This window comes from Coregonus clupeaformis, unplaced genomic scaffold (assembly GCF_020615455.1).
Source record: "Coregonus clupeaformis isolate EN_2021a unplaced genomic scaffold, ASM2061545v1 scaf0342, whole genome shotgun sequence".
Lineage (NCBI taxonomy): Eukaryota > Metazoa > Chordata > Actinopteri > Salmoniformes > Salmonidae > Coregonus > Coregonus clupeaformis.
This window is the reverse complement of record NW_025533797.1, coordinates 152840-169727: the sequence shown is the minus strand read 5'-3', so window position 1 is coordinate 169727 and position 16888 is coordinate 152840. Positions and strand designations below refer to the sequence as shown.

Here is a 16888-nt window from a genome sequence, read left to right as displayed (position 1 = left end):
CGTACTTTGGTGCGAAAAGTGCAAATCAATCCCAGAACAACAGCAAAGGACCTTGTGAAAAATAGACCTCCACAAGTCTGGTTCATCCTTGGGAGCAATTTCCAAATGGCTGAAGGTACCACGTTCATCTGTACAAACAATAGTACGCAAGTGTAAACACCATGGGACCGCGCAGCCGCCATACCGCTCAGGAAGGAGACCCATTCTGTCTTCTAGAGATTAACATACTTTGGTGCGAAAAGTGCAAATCAATCCCAGAACAACAGCAAAGGACCTTGTGAAAAATGCTGGAGGAAACGGGTACAAAAGTATCTATATCCACAGTAAAACAAGTCCTATATCGACATAACCTGAAAGGCCGCTCAGCAAGGAAGAAGCCACTGCTCCAAAACCGCCATAAAAAAGCCAGACTACGGTTTGTAACTGCACATGGGGACAAAGATCGTACTTTTTGGAGAAATGTCCTCTGGTCTGATGAAACAAAAATAGAACTCTTCGCCCATAATGACCATCGTTATGTTTGGAGGAAAAGGGGGTAGCTTGCAAGCCGAAGAACACCATCCCAACCATGAAGCACAGGAGTGGCAGCATCATGCTGTGGGGGTACTTTGCTGCAGGAGGGACTGGTGCCCTTCACAAAATATGTGGATATATTGTAGCAACATCTCAAGATATCAGTCAGAAAGTTAAAGCGTGGTCGCAAATGGGTCTTCCAAATGGACAATGACCCCAATACTTCCAAAGTTGTGGCAAAATGGCTTAAGGACAACAAAGTCAAGGTATTGGAGTGGCCATCACAAAGCCCTGACCTCAACCCTATAGAACATTTGTGGGCAGAACTGTAAAAGTGTGTGCAAGCAAGGAGGCCTACAAACCTGACTCAGTTACACCAGCTCTGTCAGGAGGAATGGCCCAAAATTCACCCAACTTATTGTGGGAAGCTTGTGGAAGGCTACCCAAAACGTTTGACCCAACTTAAACAATTTAAAGGCAATGCTACCAAATACTAATTGAGTGTTTGTAAATTTCAAACCCACTGGGAATGTGGTGAAGAAATAAAAGCTGAAATAAATAATTCTCTCTACTATTATTCTGACATTTCATATTCTTAAAATAAAGTGGTGATCCTAACTGACCTAAGACAGGGAATTTTTACTAGGATTAAATGTCAGGAATTGTATTTGGCTAAGGTGTATTTAAACTTTCGACTTCAAATGTAAATCTGATATTTAAAAAAATATATATATATATACAGTACCAGTCAAAAGTTGACACACCTACTCATTCAACGGTTTATCTTTGTTTTTACTATTTTTTTACACTGTAGAATAATAGTGAAGACATCAAAACTATGAAATAACACATATGGAATCATGTAGTAACCAAAAAAGTGTTAACCAAATCAAAATATATTTTATATTTGAGATTCTTCAAATAGACACCCTTTGCCTTGATGACAGCTTTGCACACTCTTGGCATTCTCTCAACCAGCTTCACCAGGAATGCTTTTCCAACAGTCTTGAAGCAGTTCCCACATATACTGAGCACTTGTTGGCTGCTTTTCCTTCACTCTGCCGTCCTACTCATCCCAAACCATCTCAATTGGGTTGAGGTCGGGGATTGTGGAGGCCAGGTCATCTGATGGAGCACTCCATCACTCTCCTTCTTGGTCAAATAGCCCTTACACAGCCTGGAGGTGTGTTGGGTCATTGTCCTGTTGAAAAACAAATGATACATTTACATTTACATCATTTAGCAGACGCTCTTATCCAGAGCGACTTACAGGAGCAATTAGGGTTAAGTGCCTTGCTCAAGGGCACATCGACAGATTTTTCACCTAGTCGACTCGGGGATTAGAACCAGCGACCTTTCGGTTACTGGCACAACGCTCTTAACCACTAAGCTACCTGCCGCTAAGCCCACTAAGCCCAAACCAGATGGAATGGTGTATCGCTGCAGAATGCTGTGGTAACCATGCTGGTTAAGTGTGCCTTGAATTCTAAATAAATCGAAGACAGTGTCACCACAAAGCACCCCCACACCATAACACCTCCTCCTCCATGCTTTACGATGGGAACTGCACATGCGGAGATCATCCGTTCACCCACACCGCGTCTCACAAAGACACAGTGGTTGGAACCAAAAATCTCCAATTTGGACTCCAGACCAAAGGACACATTTCTACCGGTCTAAAGTCCATTGCAGGCAATCTCAACGCTGTGCGTTACAGGAAGACATCCTCCTCCTTCATGTGGTACCCTTCCTGCAGGCTCATCCTGACATGACCCTCCAGCATGACAATGCCACCAGCCATACTGCTCGTTCTGTGCATGATTTCCTGCAAGACAGGAATGTCAGTGTTCTGCCATGGCCAGCGAAGAGCCCGGATCTCAATCCCATTGAGCACGTCTGGGACCTGTTGGATCGGAGGGTGAGGGCTAGGGCCATTCCCCCAGAAAAGTCAGGGAACTTGCAGGTGCCTTGGTGGAAGAGTGAGGTAACATCTCACATCAAGAACTGGCAAATCTGGTGCAGTCCATGAGGAGGAGATGCACTGCAGTACTTAATGCAGCTGGTGGCCACACCAGATACTGAGGGTTACTTTAGATTTTCACCCCCCCCCTTTGTTCAGGGACACATTATTCAATTTCTGTTAGTCACATGTCTGTGGAACTTGTTCAGTTTATGTCTAAGTTGATGAATCTTGTTATGTTCATACAAATATTTACACATGTTAAGTTTGCTGAAAATAAACGCAGTTGACAGTGAGAGGACGTTTCTTTTTTTGCTGAGTTTAGCAGTCTACTGAAGTAATCAGACCTATTCTTACTATAACGAACTGCTTCAGCTTCTATTCATCTTGAATTCTACATCTCCCACTACTATAAAAATATTTTTTGACAGCTGAAGCAACATTTTCTTCAGGAAATGTACCTTTTCTAGTTTAGTCACATTTATCTTAACTTGGAAGTGTTTACTTTGCAGGCTAACAAGAGATACAATGTCCCATAAATTGAATGCCCAAATAACTTTAAGTATCTACAAAACAAGTTCTGCAGTCACAAAACCCAAAAGGAAGGCTACAGCTAATCTTTTTTCCTAAAATTACTGTTCATTTGTTTGTCAAAAATAATGTTGTTTTTAAAATGTGACGCAGGGTATCCTTTTAAACAGTGAATCAACTTTGTTAGGCCTCACCTTAATAGCCCATGTGCCACTGGGTGAGATAATTTTGCCCCATAACAATGAAAACTTATGTGAGGTGTTGTTGGAGGTGTGTCTTGGTCAGTTTAGCTCGGAAAATGCCGCCCTCGTCTCGCCCTCGGCCACCTAATAGCCGATTTAAACCAATTTATGCTTGATCAGAAAATGCGGCCAGAGGCTCAGTATGGAGGGTGTGACGCAATTGCAAAGCCTCCGGAGGCTTGCGGAGGCCAAATCGAGCTCTGTACGGCGATGCCATGAGCCTCTTACATTTTGTAACGATGCGGAGGGCTCCGGATAGCTCGATTGGAAAATGTCAAGAACTTTGAACGTTTCTTCAAGTGCAGTCGCAAAAACCATCAAGCTCTATGATGAAACTGGCTCTCATGAGGACCGCCACAGTAAAGGAAGACCCAGAGTTACCTCTGCTGCAGAGGATAAGTTCACTAGAGTTAACTGCACCTCAGATTGCAGCCCAAATAAATGCTTCACAGAGTAAAGTAAAGTAACAGACATCTCAACATCAACTGTTCAGAGGAGACTGCGTGAATAAGGCCTTCATGGTCGAATTGCTGCAAAGAAACAACTACTAAAGGACACCAATAAGAAGAATAGACTTGCTTGGGCCAAGAAACACAAGCAATGGACATTAGACAGGTGGAAATCTTTCCTTTGGTCTGATGAGTCCAAATGTGAGATTTTTGGTTCCAATCACCATGTCTTTGTGAGACGCAGAGTAGGTGAACGGATGATCTCCGCATGTGTGGTTCCCACCGTGAAGCATGGAGGAGGAGGTGTGATAGTGTGGGGGTGCTTTGCTGGTGACACTGTCTGTGATTTATTTAGAATTCAAGGCACACTTAACCAGCATGGCTAACCCAGCATTCTGCAGTGATACGCCATCGCATCTGGTTTGCGCTTAGTGGGACTATCATTTGTTTTTCAACAGGACAATGACCCAACACACCTCCAGACTGTGGAAGGGCTATTTGACCAAGAAGGAGAGGGATGAGGGCTGCATCAGATGACCTGGCCTCCACAATCATCCAACCTCAACCCAATTGAGATGGTTTGGGATGAGTTGGACCGCAGAGTGAAGGAAAAGCAAGTGCTCAGCATATGTGGGAACTCCTTCAAGACTGTTGGAAAAGCATTTCAGGTGAAGCTGGTTGAGAGAATGCCAATGGTCTGCAAAGCTGTCATCAAGGCAAAGGGTGGCTACTTTGAAGAATCTAAAATATATTTTGATTTATATTACTTTTTTTTGTTTACTACATGATTCCATATGTGTTATTTCATAGTTTTGATGTCTTCACTATTATTCTAAAATGTAGAAAATAGTAAAAATAAAGACAAACCCTACAATGAGTAGGTCTGTCCAAACTTTTGACTGGTACTGTAGGTGTTCCTTTTGTCCAAGTGGGAAATGGCAGCATGGAGTGCAATTGAGATTGCGTCATCTTTGGATCTGTTGGGGCGGTATGCGAATTGGAGTGGGTCTAGGGTTTCCGGGATGATCATGTTGATGTGAGCCATGATCAGCCTTTCAAAGCACTTCATGGCGGTAGTCATTTAGGCAGGTTACCTTCGCTTTCTTGGGCACAGGGACTATGGTCGGCTTGAAACGTAGTTATTACAGACTCGGTCAGGGAGAGGTTGAAAATGTCAGTGAAGACACTTGCCAGTTGTTCCACGCATGCTCTGAGTACACGTCCTGGTAATCCGTCTGGCCCCGCTGCCTTGTGAATGTTGACCTGTTTAAAGGTCTTGCTCACATCGGCTATGGAGAGCGTGATCACACAGTCGTCCGGAACAGCTGGTGCTCTCATGCATGCTTTAGTGTTGCTTGCCTCGAAGCGAGCATAAAAGGCATTTAGCTTGTCTGGTAGGCTTGCGTCACTTGGCAGCATGCGGTTGGGTTTCCCTTTGTAGTCCGTAATAGTTTGCAAGCCCTGCCACATCCGACGAGGGTCAGAGCCAGTGTAGTAGGATTCAATCTTAGTCCTGTATTGACGCTTTGCCTGTTTGATGGTTCGTGTGAGGGCATACCGGGATTTCTTATAAGCGTCCGGATTAGTGTCCCGCTCCTTGAAAGCGGCAGCTCTGGCCTTTAGCTCGGTGCGGATGTTGCCTGTAATCCATGGCTTCTGGTTGGGATATGTATGTACGGTCACTGTGGGGACGACGTTGTCAATGCACTTATTGATGAAGACGGTGACTGAGGTGGTAGGAAATTGAAGGGGTTTGGGGTCAGCCAGGATGTTCTAGAGAGGGTGTTAAGCAGCTTGGTAGAGAGCATCCTCATGTTCAATATGACAGTATGGTATGGTAATCTGAGCGTGAGGAGCAAAAGCAAACTGACTAGAATAGTAAACACAGCCAGTAATTGGTCGACCACAGGCACATTTGAGCAGTCTGTTCCACAAGGAAACCAAAACTGGTGTGCCCAGTGGGAGGTGTATTTTACCAATAATATTTGTCGATGATGTGATGTCACCAAAGCTTCCAGATATGACACCAACAACAGGTATAATGCATACTGTTAAGGTTTGATTGATTGAGTTGATCTAAGGCACGTGTCAAACTCATTCTACGGAGGGCTGAGTGTCTGCGGGTTTTTCGCTCCTCCCTTGTACTTGATTGATGAATTGAGGTCCCTAATTAGTAAGGAACTCCCCTTACCTGGTTGTCTTAATGGAAAGGAAATACAAAAACCAGCATACACTAGGCCCTCCATGGAATGAGTTTGACACCTTTACCCCCTTAAATCAGGGGTAAATTCCGAATGCGGAGTCCGAACTGGGTGAATGAGTTGTTGGTGTGTGAGAAATGTGGAAGTCTGACAGCTGAAATGGTGGCGAGTAGTGTGGATGAAATGGAGGAAATGGAGAAAAGGTTGGAGATGCAACAGCTGTGCTGGAATGCGAACTGTATGGGTGTCTGTTCTGATGATATGGAGCGGGAGGATGAGGGTCAAGGACAGGAATGGTCTGTAGTGGAAAGACATAGGAAGAAGAGAGATCATGATCCTGAAAACAGTGCCGCGTCTAGTAAAGAAAGCATAAAGAGGGCCAAGGTATGAAGCAAGAGTAATAATATGTCAGAGTGGAAAGTGGTGATGGTGTTTGATGAGACCACAGGGCCTCATTTACACCCTATCCGACTAAACAATGCTGTAGAGAAAGAGATAGGTGAAGTCAAATTAGCCCAGTTCATTGGAAATGGTAGATTGTTAATATTTTGTGGTAGCCAGGCTCAGCAAAGGAAGATTCTGCAAATGGAAAAGCTTAATGGGAATAATATTAAAAGCCATGTCCCTGGTGCTTATGCTAGGTTGAGGGGAGTCCTCACTGGGGTCCCAATATCTATGTCCATAGGTGATATTAAAGAAAATGTGAAGGGAGGCAGAGTGATTGAGGCCAAAAGGTTAATCAGTAGGAAAGAGGGTCAAAGAAGTGAAAGCTTATCAGTGCTGCTGAGGTTATAGAAGGTTTTGCTTGTAAAAGTACAGATAGGATTCCTTAGTTTCAATGTCAGAGAATTTGTCCCATCCCCATTGCGGTGTTTTAATTGCCAAAGAATGGGACATGTAGCTGTTCAGTGTAAAGGAGAGAAAAGATGTACCAAGTGTGGAGGGGTTACATGATTATGGTGAATGTGGAAGCAATGTGAAGGTTAAGTGTTGTAATTGTGGGGGGGGACATAATGCAGCATTTGGTGGATGCCAGGTGCAGAGAAAGGCTAGAGTGGCTCAGAGATATAGAATCAGGGATGATGTATCGTATGTAGAAGCTGTAAGACAGATTGGTGGAACTACAATGCGGAATGATGGAGCGTCCATGGCTGCTCCTGTACTAAGCAGATCTAATGTCATGGTTGGTGCTTCTGCTGGACCTGGCACGGTTTCGAGACCTGTTCAGAAATCTTGCGCTCGTGAATGTGCTGTGTCAAAGGACACTTTGGATAGTGAATTAAGTTAACCTTACCAATGAAAGCTATAAAGTTATCAACACGACTCGTGTTGTGGAAAGCAGAAATGCCAGGTTGAAGGTTATTGTGGGTATGGCAAAATAGTTATTGGGGGTAACACATTACTGTTGAAATGGTTTTAGACATGCTGAATAATCCTAAGGGTGGATTGTTTCAGCATGATATAGATCAAGTTTAATAGGTTGGGTAGTAGGGATGGAAGTTAGTAAGGATTTATTTGTTTTTTATTTTATTTGCTTAGTAGTACAGAATTAGGCAGACCATGATCAATCGCACACTCCAGCACAGTAGGTGGCGGCATGCACTTCAAACATTTGTTTGCGGACCGCCATTATATTATAGAAGAAGAAGAAGTACATCACATAATGGTGATGGGGAAAGTAAGTCCCTCTATCAATTTCGGCACGATTAAGGGCTTGCTGAATATCATCCGTGTCAGTTGTTTTGTCATTATAAATCAATAGTAAATGTGTCTTCCATGGATTTATGTGGTGTTCAAGGACCGTACTTCAGTGAGGAAATTTGACAAAACCAAATTGATAAGACTAAGTCTCTGCTGTGCAAACCCATTCGCAAACAGTGACTGTGAGGTCATAGGAGTGGCACAGGCCATAAACAAAAACCCAAGAGGGAACTCTTCACAGAGGATGATGAAAGGTACAGTATCTGGTATGAAAGGTTGTGAATCTCTGAATAAAGACAGGGATGTGCAATGCCCAGCATCTGGATGTCAGTTGATATTCCATTTCAATCCATTTATTGTGAGGATGCAACTGCGTACCACACAACTAGAGCACTGTAGTCTCCAATGCCAGAGGAGTTTGCCTATCCAGTCAATATAATTATCTCCATATTATGTTAGAAGCAGCTAACACTGCTCCTCTCTGTTTACATTCTTGCTTTCATTATTTAATAGGATTGCTGGCTTTATTAGCAGATTGTGTATGGCTATTCAGGAGAGTGCTGAGCTCTGTGGGTTTGGGGCGATGACCCAGTGGGGCCCCTGTTCCAGTGGTTTTCAAAGCTGCTCCAAAGGTAACAGAGTGCATTGTCCCCCTGCAGTAGAGCTCATCACTGACAAATCCCAACAATTACAGAATGTCTTCCAAGGACTGCCTTTGTCAAACTGTTAGCATAATTGTCTGACAAAGCCTAAAGGTGCACAGCTATGATCAGATTGAATCCTGGCCTTGGGTAGTTATTGCATGAGTTTATTTACTTACACACACATGCACTTCCACAAATTAATGAAAAATCACATTAGTTATTACATCACCAGTGGAACGCTTTCCTCTATTTCTCCTCTATTGTTCCCGCAATAGATTCTAAACTTTTACTTCCTGATCGGTTGTTAATCATTGCCGGACCCCTTGTGCCACTTGTAAAAATTTTATTTGTGGCAAAAGGCCATAAAACATCAATAAAGGCAGAGGCTCCACTTCCGTCAAAATCTATCCATGTGAGAATACAGCGAAAAGCAGATCAAGAGCTTTATTCAATCCATATTGCTGAAGTCAGCGTTAGAGCATGATTGAAATGAAGGCTGCATTCACGATAAACGCTGCATATGTCGGCTCAATCGGAAATTACCTTTACATTTCTATCTCGCAATCTGTAACGCTTTACAGATTGAATAGAGCCCCAAGTGTGGATTTTTTTGTATTGGGGTCTGTGAGAGTGACGGATTTTGTCCCAAAAAAATTGAATTGCTAATTTGCTAAGTGAGTCTTATTTGATCGAATAGACTTTATAATCGGAGTTGTGTCTGTTGTTCACACGCGTATCTGCGCTCTCATCGGCTAGAATGTTCACATCTGATCTCGCCTCCTTCCTCCTGCCTTTCCGCCTTTGCGACTATGGCCTTTTCTCAATTAGAATTGCTCAACATCTGCGTCCTCTCTCCTCCATCCTCTCTGGCCTCCTTTTGAAACAGGTCAAAGGTAATCAAGGAGAGGCAGCGTGGACAAAAACGCTCTTGTATGAAATTAGAAATTATTCTCCAATCGCGCGTCATCAGGCAAATTATGTTTACAAGGTGGAATCCCAAAATGAATGTATAAAGTGATAAAACAAATGCAGCTAGCTGTGCAAGACATTGTATATATAAAAGGATAACTAGCATATCGTTTTTAAATGTGTGCATGCTTTTCTCCTCCAACAATACAACAGCAGATTCAAAGGGGGTGTAGTAGGCAGATATCAAAACTCTTCCGCAGTAGGATGCACTTGCGCTTCCTCGCCAAAAGGAGGCTATTGAGGTGGGGAGGACAGTCTTCCGCTTGCCTACTAACGAATTGACACTCATCGGTTTCTGGGTCACAGAGGAGAGGACAGAGGACAAACTTTTGTCCAAACGGGAAAACTTCAACATAAAAAAATTAAATAAAAAATGTGTCATTTAGCAGACGCTCTTATCCAGAGCGACTTACAGTTAGTGAGTGCATACATTTTCATACTGGCCCCCCGTGGGAATCGAACCCACAACCCTGGCGCTGCAAGCGCCATGCTCTACCAACTGAGCTACACAGAACTGTAGCTTCCATTGTTAGGGCGGACCATCTCTTCATTATATAGAGCAGTGTTTCCCAACCCTGGTCCTCGAGTAGCCCCAACAGTACACATTTTCATTGCAGCCCTGGACAAGCACACCTGATTCAACTTGTTAAATGAGGTGTGTTTGTCCAGGGCTACTACGAAAAATGTATACTGTTGGGGGTACTGAGGACCAGGGTTGGGAAACACTGATATAGAGTACCTCTGATTAAAGATTCTCGCTTAGCCATCTTTATATTGTATTTCCAGGTACAGTCGTGGTCAAAAGTTTTGAGAATGACACAAATATTAATTTTCAATGTCTGCTGCCTCAGTTTTTTATGATGTCAATTTGCATATACTCCAGAATGTTATGAAGAGTGATCAGATGAATTGCAATTAATTGCAAAGTCCCTCTTTGCCATGAAAATGAACTTAATCCCAAAAAAACATTTCCACTGCATTTCAGCCCTGCCACAAAAGGACCAGTTGACATCATGTCAGTGATTCTCTCGTTAACACAGGTGAGAGTGTTGACGGGGACAAGGCTGGAGATAACTCTGTCATGCTGATTGAGTTAGAATAACAGACTGGAAGCTTTAAAAGGAGGGTGGTGCTTGAAATCATTGTTCTTCCTCTGTTAACCATGGTTACCTGCAAGGAAACATGTGCCGTCATCATTGCTTTGCAAAAAAAAGGGCTTCACAGGCAAGGATATTGCTGCTAGTAAGATTGCACCTAAATCAACCATTTATCGGATCATCAAGAACTTCAAGGAGAGAGGTTAAATTGTTGTGAAGAAGGCTTCAGGGCGCCCAAGTAAGTCCAGCAAGCACCAGGACCATTTCCTAAAGTTGATTCAGCTGCGGGATCGGGACACCACCAGTGCAGAGCTTGCTTAGGAATGGCAGCAGGCAGGTGTGAGTGCATCTGCATGCACAGTGAGGCGAAGACTTTTGGAGGATGGCCTGGTGTCAAGAAGGGCAGCGAGGAAGCCACTTCTCTCCAGGAAAAATATCAGGGACAGACTGATATTCTGCAAAAGGTACAGGGATTGGACTGCTGAGGACTGGGGTAAAGTCATTTTCTCTGATGAATCCCCTTTCCCATTGTTTGGGGCATCCGGAAAAAAAGCTTGTCCGGAGAAGACAAGGTGAGCCCTACCATCAGTCCTGTGTCATGCCAACAGTAAGCATCCTGAGACCATTCATGTGTGGGGTTGCTTCTCAGCCAAAGGATTTTGCCTAAGAACACAGCCATGAATAAAGAATGGTACCAACACATCCTCTGAGAGCAACTTCTCCCAACCATCCAAGAACAGTTTGGTGACGAACAATGCCTTTTCCAGCATGATGGAGCACCTTGCCATAAGGCAAAAGTGATAACTAAGTGGCTCGGGGAACAAAACATCGACATTTTGGGTCCATGGCCAGGAAACTCCCCAGACCTTATTCCCATTGATAACTTGTGGTCAATCCTCAAGAGGCGGGTGGACAAACAAAACCCCACAAATTCTGACAAACTCCAAGCATTGATTATGCAAGAATGGGCTGCCATCAGTCAGGATGTGGCCCAGAAGTTAATTGACAACATGCCAGGGCGGATTGCAGAGGTCTTGAAAAAGGGTAAACACTGCAAATATTGACTCTTTGCATAAACTTAATGTAATTGTCAATAAAAGCCTTTGACACCTATGGAATGCTTGTAATTATACTTCAGTATACCATAGTAACATCTGACAAAAATATCTAAAAACACTGAGGCAGCAAACTTTGTGAAGACCAATACTTGTGTCATTCTCAAAACTTTTGACCACGACTGTACAGACCTCAGGTACTAGATGTATAATATATAGATATAATACACTGAACAAAAATATGAACACAAAATGTAAAGTGTTGGTCCGACGTTTCATGAGCTGAAATAAAATAGATGAAATGTTCCATACGCACAAAAATATTATTTCTCTCAAATTTTGTTCACAAATTAGTTTAAATCCCTGTTAGTGAGCATTTCTCCTTTGGCAAGATAATCCATTCATCTGACAGGTGTGGCATATCAAGAAGCTGATTAAACAGCATGATCATTACACAGGTGCACCTTACATTTACATTTTAGTCATTTAGCAGACACTCTTATCCAGAGCAACTTACAGTTAGTGAATGCACACATGTTTTTTTAATTTATTTTTAATTATTTATTTTTTCATACTGGCCCCCCGTGGGAAACGAACCCACATCCCTGCCGGCCAAACCCTCCCCTACCTTGGACGACGCTGGACCAATTGTGCGCCGCCCATGGGTCTCCCAGTCACGGCCGGCTGCGACAGAGCCTGGACTCGAACCAAGATCTCTAGTGGCACAGACCACTGCGCCACTCGGTGGGGACAATAAAAAGCCATTTTAAAATGTTCAGGTTTGTCACACAACGCCACAGAGGAATATTAATGTCTGTAATAAAGCCCTTTTGTGGGGAAAAACTCATTCTGATTGGCACCTATGGCTGCATTTTCCAAGCTGTTTAAAAGGCACAGTCAACTTAGTGTATGTAAACTTCTGACCCACTGGAATTGTGATACAGTGTATTATAAGTGAAATAATCTGTCTGTAAACAATTGTTGGAAAAATTACTTGTGTCATGCAAAGTAGATGTCCTAACATACTTGCCAAAACTATAGTGGTTGAAAAACGAGTTTTAATGACTCCAACCTAAGTGTATGTAAACTTCTGACTTCAACTGTATATCCTTGTGGAATATCAATCATTTGTTCTTTATGCAAAGAAAAAAAGCAATGCATGCTCTATTATAGCAGTTTATTGATCAATTCCTTCAGGTACATACCATAGCTACCATTGTGCATATAGCCACTTCAATTACAAACAGCCTTCTGGAATACTTATAACTTTCATTACAGTAAAATAACTTAACTTTCAACAGCTCCTGTTAAACCAGGGGATATATTGTCATTCCTTCAGGAGGGAGGGAAACCAGGGACCTTCAGTAACCACCAGCTGATCAACCATGACTGATATCTCAGCATTAACAGCATGAAATCAAGTGAAATTAGATTCTGTTCACAAGTAAGATGGGTCTGGCATTGGACACATTCCATGACAACACAAAGATTGATGAGTCCTGGCCATTATATAGTGATTTTGTGTCATTGAAGTACAGATCAAAAATGGACAGCAAACATACTAAAAATACATTTAACTTAAATATTTATCTTCAAATACAATGTTTTACGACGTCGCAGACTTCAAATATGAAACAAGGTCTTGGCGCTCGCCCTTCTTCTTGATGCCAGCAAAGATCATCTTTGTTCCTGGAATGTATTTCTTTGGGTTTTCCAAGTACTCCATCAGGGTGGCTTCACCCCAAGTAATGCCTACAAGAGAATAATACAATCCCTTAGCTAAGGCAAGGAACTCTGTACATCAAGACAACATTCAGTTAATTAGCTGACATTTTATTCATGACCTGCAAGTTTGGGGACAACTATACATTTCCTCACTTGACCAGAAATGTGAATTGACTCAGCCACACTAACTAGGTCATGGCTAGAAGGGATCCAGCTTTTGTCAAATTGTGATTTGTTTCAGCAAACCAGGCGTATGTCGCACGTAACTATTTCACAGGAGAGGATTTTGAACGTAAACATTTATTCTTCATCAAAATGCATTTTTGCAAATGCCTTCTGGAACATGTGAACTTTAATAGCAAACTTGTATGCCATCTGTAAATATGAATACAATTGTTAAATTACGAGCCTAGTTGGTTTAGCCACAGAAAAAGACAGCAACCTTCCCACTAGGCATGATTAGCTGAGATAATGAATGGGCTGGACATACCGAGAGATGAGTTCGGATTGGTCTGCCATGTAGCATACTTCTATCTATAACATGAGCTGCTCAGTATGTGTAGGTAATCCTTTCTAACACGGCTTTTTAAAAAGATATTACAAAGAACTGTAAAAGTGTTGCTAATGTTCTCCACTCAGACGATGAGGAAATCCCTGATTTAGAAAAAAAATGGTAGTCTTCTGAAACGGCAATCAACAGTGTTGTTGTCACAGAAGAAGTTGACAGTTTTGAAATCAGTGAAATGCCTGGTGGAAGCAGAGTATGATAGCTAAGAGAATTCTGGCGTTTGATTGCAAATATGCGGAGGGAGTCGAAAAGAGAACACACAGAAGGCTGTTGTAATAAAAACACCTGTCTCCGGATTACATCTTCAAACTAAGGGCAACCATGGCATCCATGACAGAGAGGGAGAAGCATTCATCCATGTATGAGTAAGAGAGTCTAGCGAGCTACATTTTCAGATATGTTTAAATTTTGTCAGAAAGTTGCTTTCATTGCAAGTTAAAGCGTACTATTAGCTAGCTAGCTAACGTTAGCTGGCTGGCTTGCTAGCTAACGTTACGTGTATCATCTGTGTAGTAACATTATTCGCATCTCAGACAGTCATTTGCATTGCTACTTATGGCCTAATGTTAGCTAGCTAGCTAACATTGAACCTAGTTGGTTAGCTTTGGCTACCTGCAGATTAATGCATGGTAGTAACATTATGAGTTGGGAGTATAGTTAATTGTTTAGCTAGCTAGCTACATGTCTAAACAAAAGACTCCACTATGCAAGTAACCATTTCACTGTACCGTTTACACCTTCTGTATCCTGTGCATGTAACAAATAAACGTATATATTTTATTTGATATAGTGTGCGTTTACCAGAGACGGTAATGAGAAGAACAACATGACCTGCACCAAAGTCAAATTAGGATTTAACGTTAGGCCAACGAGTTCTAAAAATCTCCGGTAGAATGCCCTGCTTTTATTTTGTCAAACTCACAACCGTAAGCTATTTTCTATAATTAGCTCACCATTAACTTGTAAATAATTCTTGTAGAGTTTTTTTTCCTGTAATAATGAATAAAAATTAGCTAAAGTTAAATATTTGTCAGCTATGATATGGTCATTAATTGAACTGGCTAGCCAGCTAACAAGCTAGAAACTAAAAGTTGCTTTTAGTTGCCTGGTTTGCTAGATTGACATATACTAAATTAATTTTTAAACAGATGGGTTTATTGGTGTTAAAATACACCAGTTCTGCTATTTTGGACCACCAGGCTGCTGATGTCACGCAGCCTGTGATTTGTTTTTATACCTTTTCATAACGACAAGTTTGATGTCGGACAACAATAGAATGTTCATGACGATAGACGTAGTATAAACCAGCCTTTAGTCTGTTTTGCACATGGCCTCATGTCAAATCCTTAAAGAGATAGGTTTAAGAGGGTGTAAACAATGCTGAATGGGTGTAGACAAAGAGCTCTCTAGTAGGTGTACCGAAACATACAAGGGCCATTTTCTCAAAAGTGTGGTTACAAGTTGATCAACTTTCAAAGCAGAATTACTTTCCCCATTGTTCCTCAACTGTAGTGTATGATACAATTTTCTAGCTCCGAGTTGCTACTTTTATCCAATGTAAAAAACACAATTTCAAATTTTGTTAGATAAGACCAATTCGAGACGATTTGACTTTCGTAGCAGGTTAGGAAAATGAATGCATCAGGTTTGGAGAATTAGTTTAAGGTTAATTTTACAATCTGGATCCCTTCTAGCCATTTCCCACTAACTAGGAGGACAGGTGAAAAGGCCTACCTTTGCTCTTGTTGGCGTCTGTGTAGGAGTAGCCCTCAGCCTGACCAGTCTTACGTCCGAACAGACCCCAAAGGTTTGGACCCACTTTGTGCTTCCCACCCTCTTCGACAGTGTGGCACTGGGCGCATTTCTGAACGAAGGCCTTCTTTCCCTTTGCAATGTCACCCATAGTAACCTAGTGGAGAACACAGCACGTTAGGTGATAAAGCAGAGCGTAGCTAACCTAACGTTATCCATGACTTGGTCTGGATTAGTCTGAGCAATATTCAGTTGATTAACAGCAAGCAACTGGGCCTCCTCCCCGATGAAGGTGATTCTACAATCTAAAGGTCATTTGAGGTAACGTGAACTTGTTAGCTAGCTAATTTACGTAACTAACGTTAGCTACCAAATTAGCAACTTTTTTGCTTAGAAAAATATAGCTAAAAGCTTCACGGGCCAAATTAGCCACACTGCCTTGAGCTAGCTCAGCCAGAAGTCAACCAGCTAAAGTTAGCTAACTAACTAGCTAGCCATCAACGGAGCATTGTAGCCGACATCGCGGGCTCGTTCACTTTCCCCATCAAGGGCAGAAGATACAGTACAACAATCTGTCGATTTAGCGAACCAATACGTAATTTATAGTTAAAACAAAAACGAGTTAGCTAGTTGTAATTGAGTTTCTTACTACGAGAACAGACTTTTTTCTAGAAGAAAGCTGACCAGTGACTTTGCTAGTCAGTTAGATGGGTAACGTTAGTACTACTAGTTTGCCAAGTAATTTGCCGCTATTATTGACAAGGAGCTGTCACTGTCAGTGATGCTGAGCTAGCTAGCTAACAAGCTAAGAAGATGTCAATGATCTGCAATACTTAGTTACCTAGCTACCTATAAATCAAACACTTTAATCAAATCTATTATAAATAACGTTAGCAATCAAATATTAGTTAGACAATCTAAAAGGGCATGGATGGATGGGCACAGCCTTAGTCAATTGTTTTCGAATTACCGGTTAGGTTTACGCAATTCCTATTCTTCAAAACCCAGGACACGCGACACCGTTACCAACTCGAGTCCCGTGTACCGGTATATCATAATTTTAGTGGAATACAAGCAACAGTGATACGGTCGCAAGGTAAAACAGAATTTGAAACAATTTAACAAAATGAGTCACGATTATTACCTTTGATTAATATCTTTTAAACCACCCAAGGAATTATCGGCTGCCTATGGAATGGTCCTACTGCGGGCGTAATGGAAGGTCACATTATTTTAGAGGCACCGGCATTTGACGTCACAATCAGGCAGGTCAGTCACGTGCTAGCTTTCGACGAATCTGTAAGTGGTACTGTCAGACTGATACGCTGACTACACCGGGCACGCGCATGTTGATTTTGGTCCATCCACACCAGACGCGATCAGGATATGAATGTTAACATATCAAAACGAACTCTGAACAAACTATATTAATTTGGTGACAGGTCGAAACATTCATGGACATTTAGATGGCTAGCCTGCAG

The 16888-nt window shown here is 42.2% G+C and overlaps 1 protein-coding gene across 2 annotated transcripts; it reads right to left on the bottom strand.

The window, feature by feature from the left end:
- Positions 1–12524: 12524 nt before the first annotated feature.
- LOC121555893 (cytochrome c) lies at positions 12525–16657 on the bottom strand. Of its 2 annotated transcripts, none has more exons than XM_041869749.2 (3): positions 16552–16657; positions 15390–15564; positions 12525–13114 (listed from the first exon to the last, which is right to left on the bottom strand). In XM_041869749.2, exons 2-3 carry the CDS (start codon positions 15556–15558, stop codon positions 12969–12971), a joined length of 315 nt encoding a protein of 104 aa, XP_041725683.1. In that variant the 5' UTR covers positions 15559–15564; positions 16552–16657; the 3' UTR covers positions 12525–12968. The 2 variants fall into 2 exon arrangements, with proteins under 2 accessions (XP_041725683.1, XP_045070883.1); XM_045214948.1 differs by lacking the exon at positions 16552–16657 and adding an exon at positions 16378–16467.
- Positions 16658–16888: the final 231 nt, after the last annotated feature.

What these genes read in the sequence shown, in the direction of transcription:
- LOC121555893 (XM_041869749.2), bottom strand. Translation starts at nt 15,558, where the DNA reads ATGGGTGACATTGCAAAGGGAAAGAAGGCCTTCGTTCAGAAATGCGCC. An exon ending in AGACGCCAACAAGAGCAAAG is followed by an intron (nt 13,115 to 15,389) that starts GTAGGCCTTTTC and finishes ATTCTCTTGTAG; the next exon opens with GCATTACTTGGGGTGAAGCC.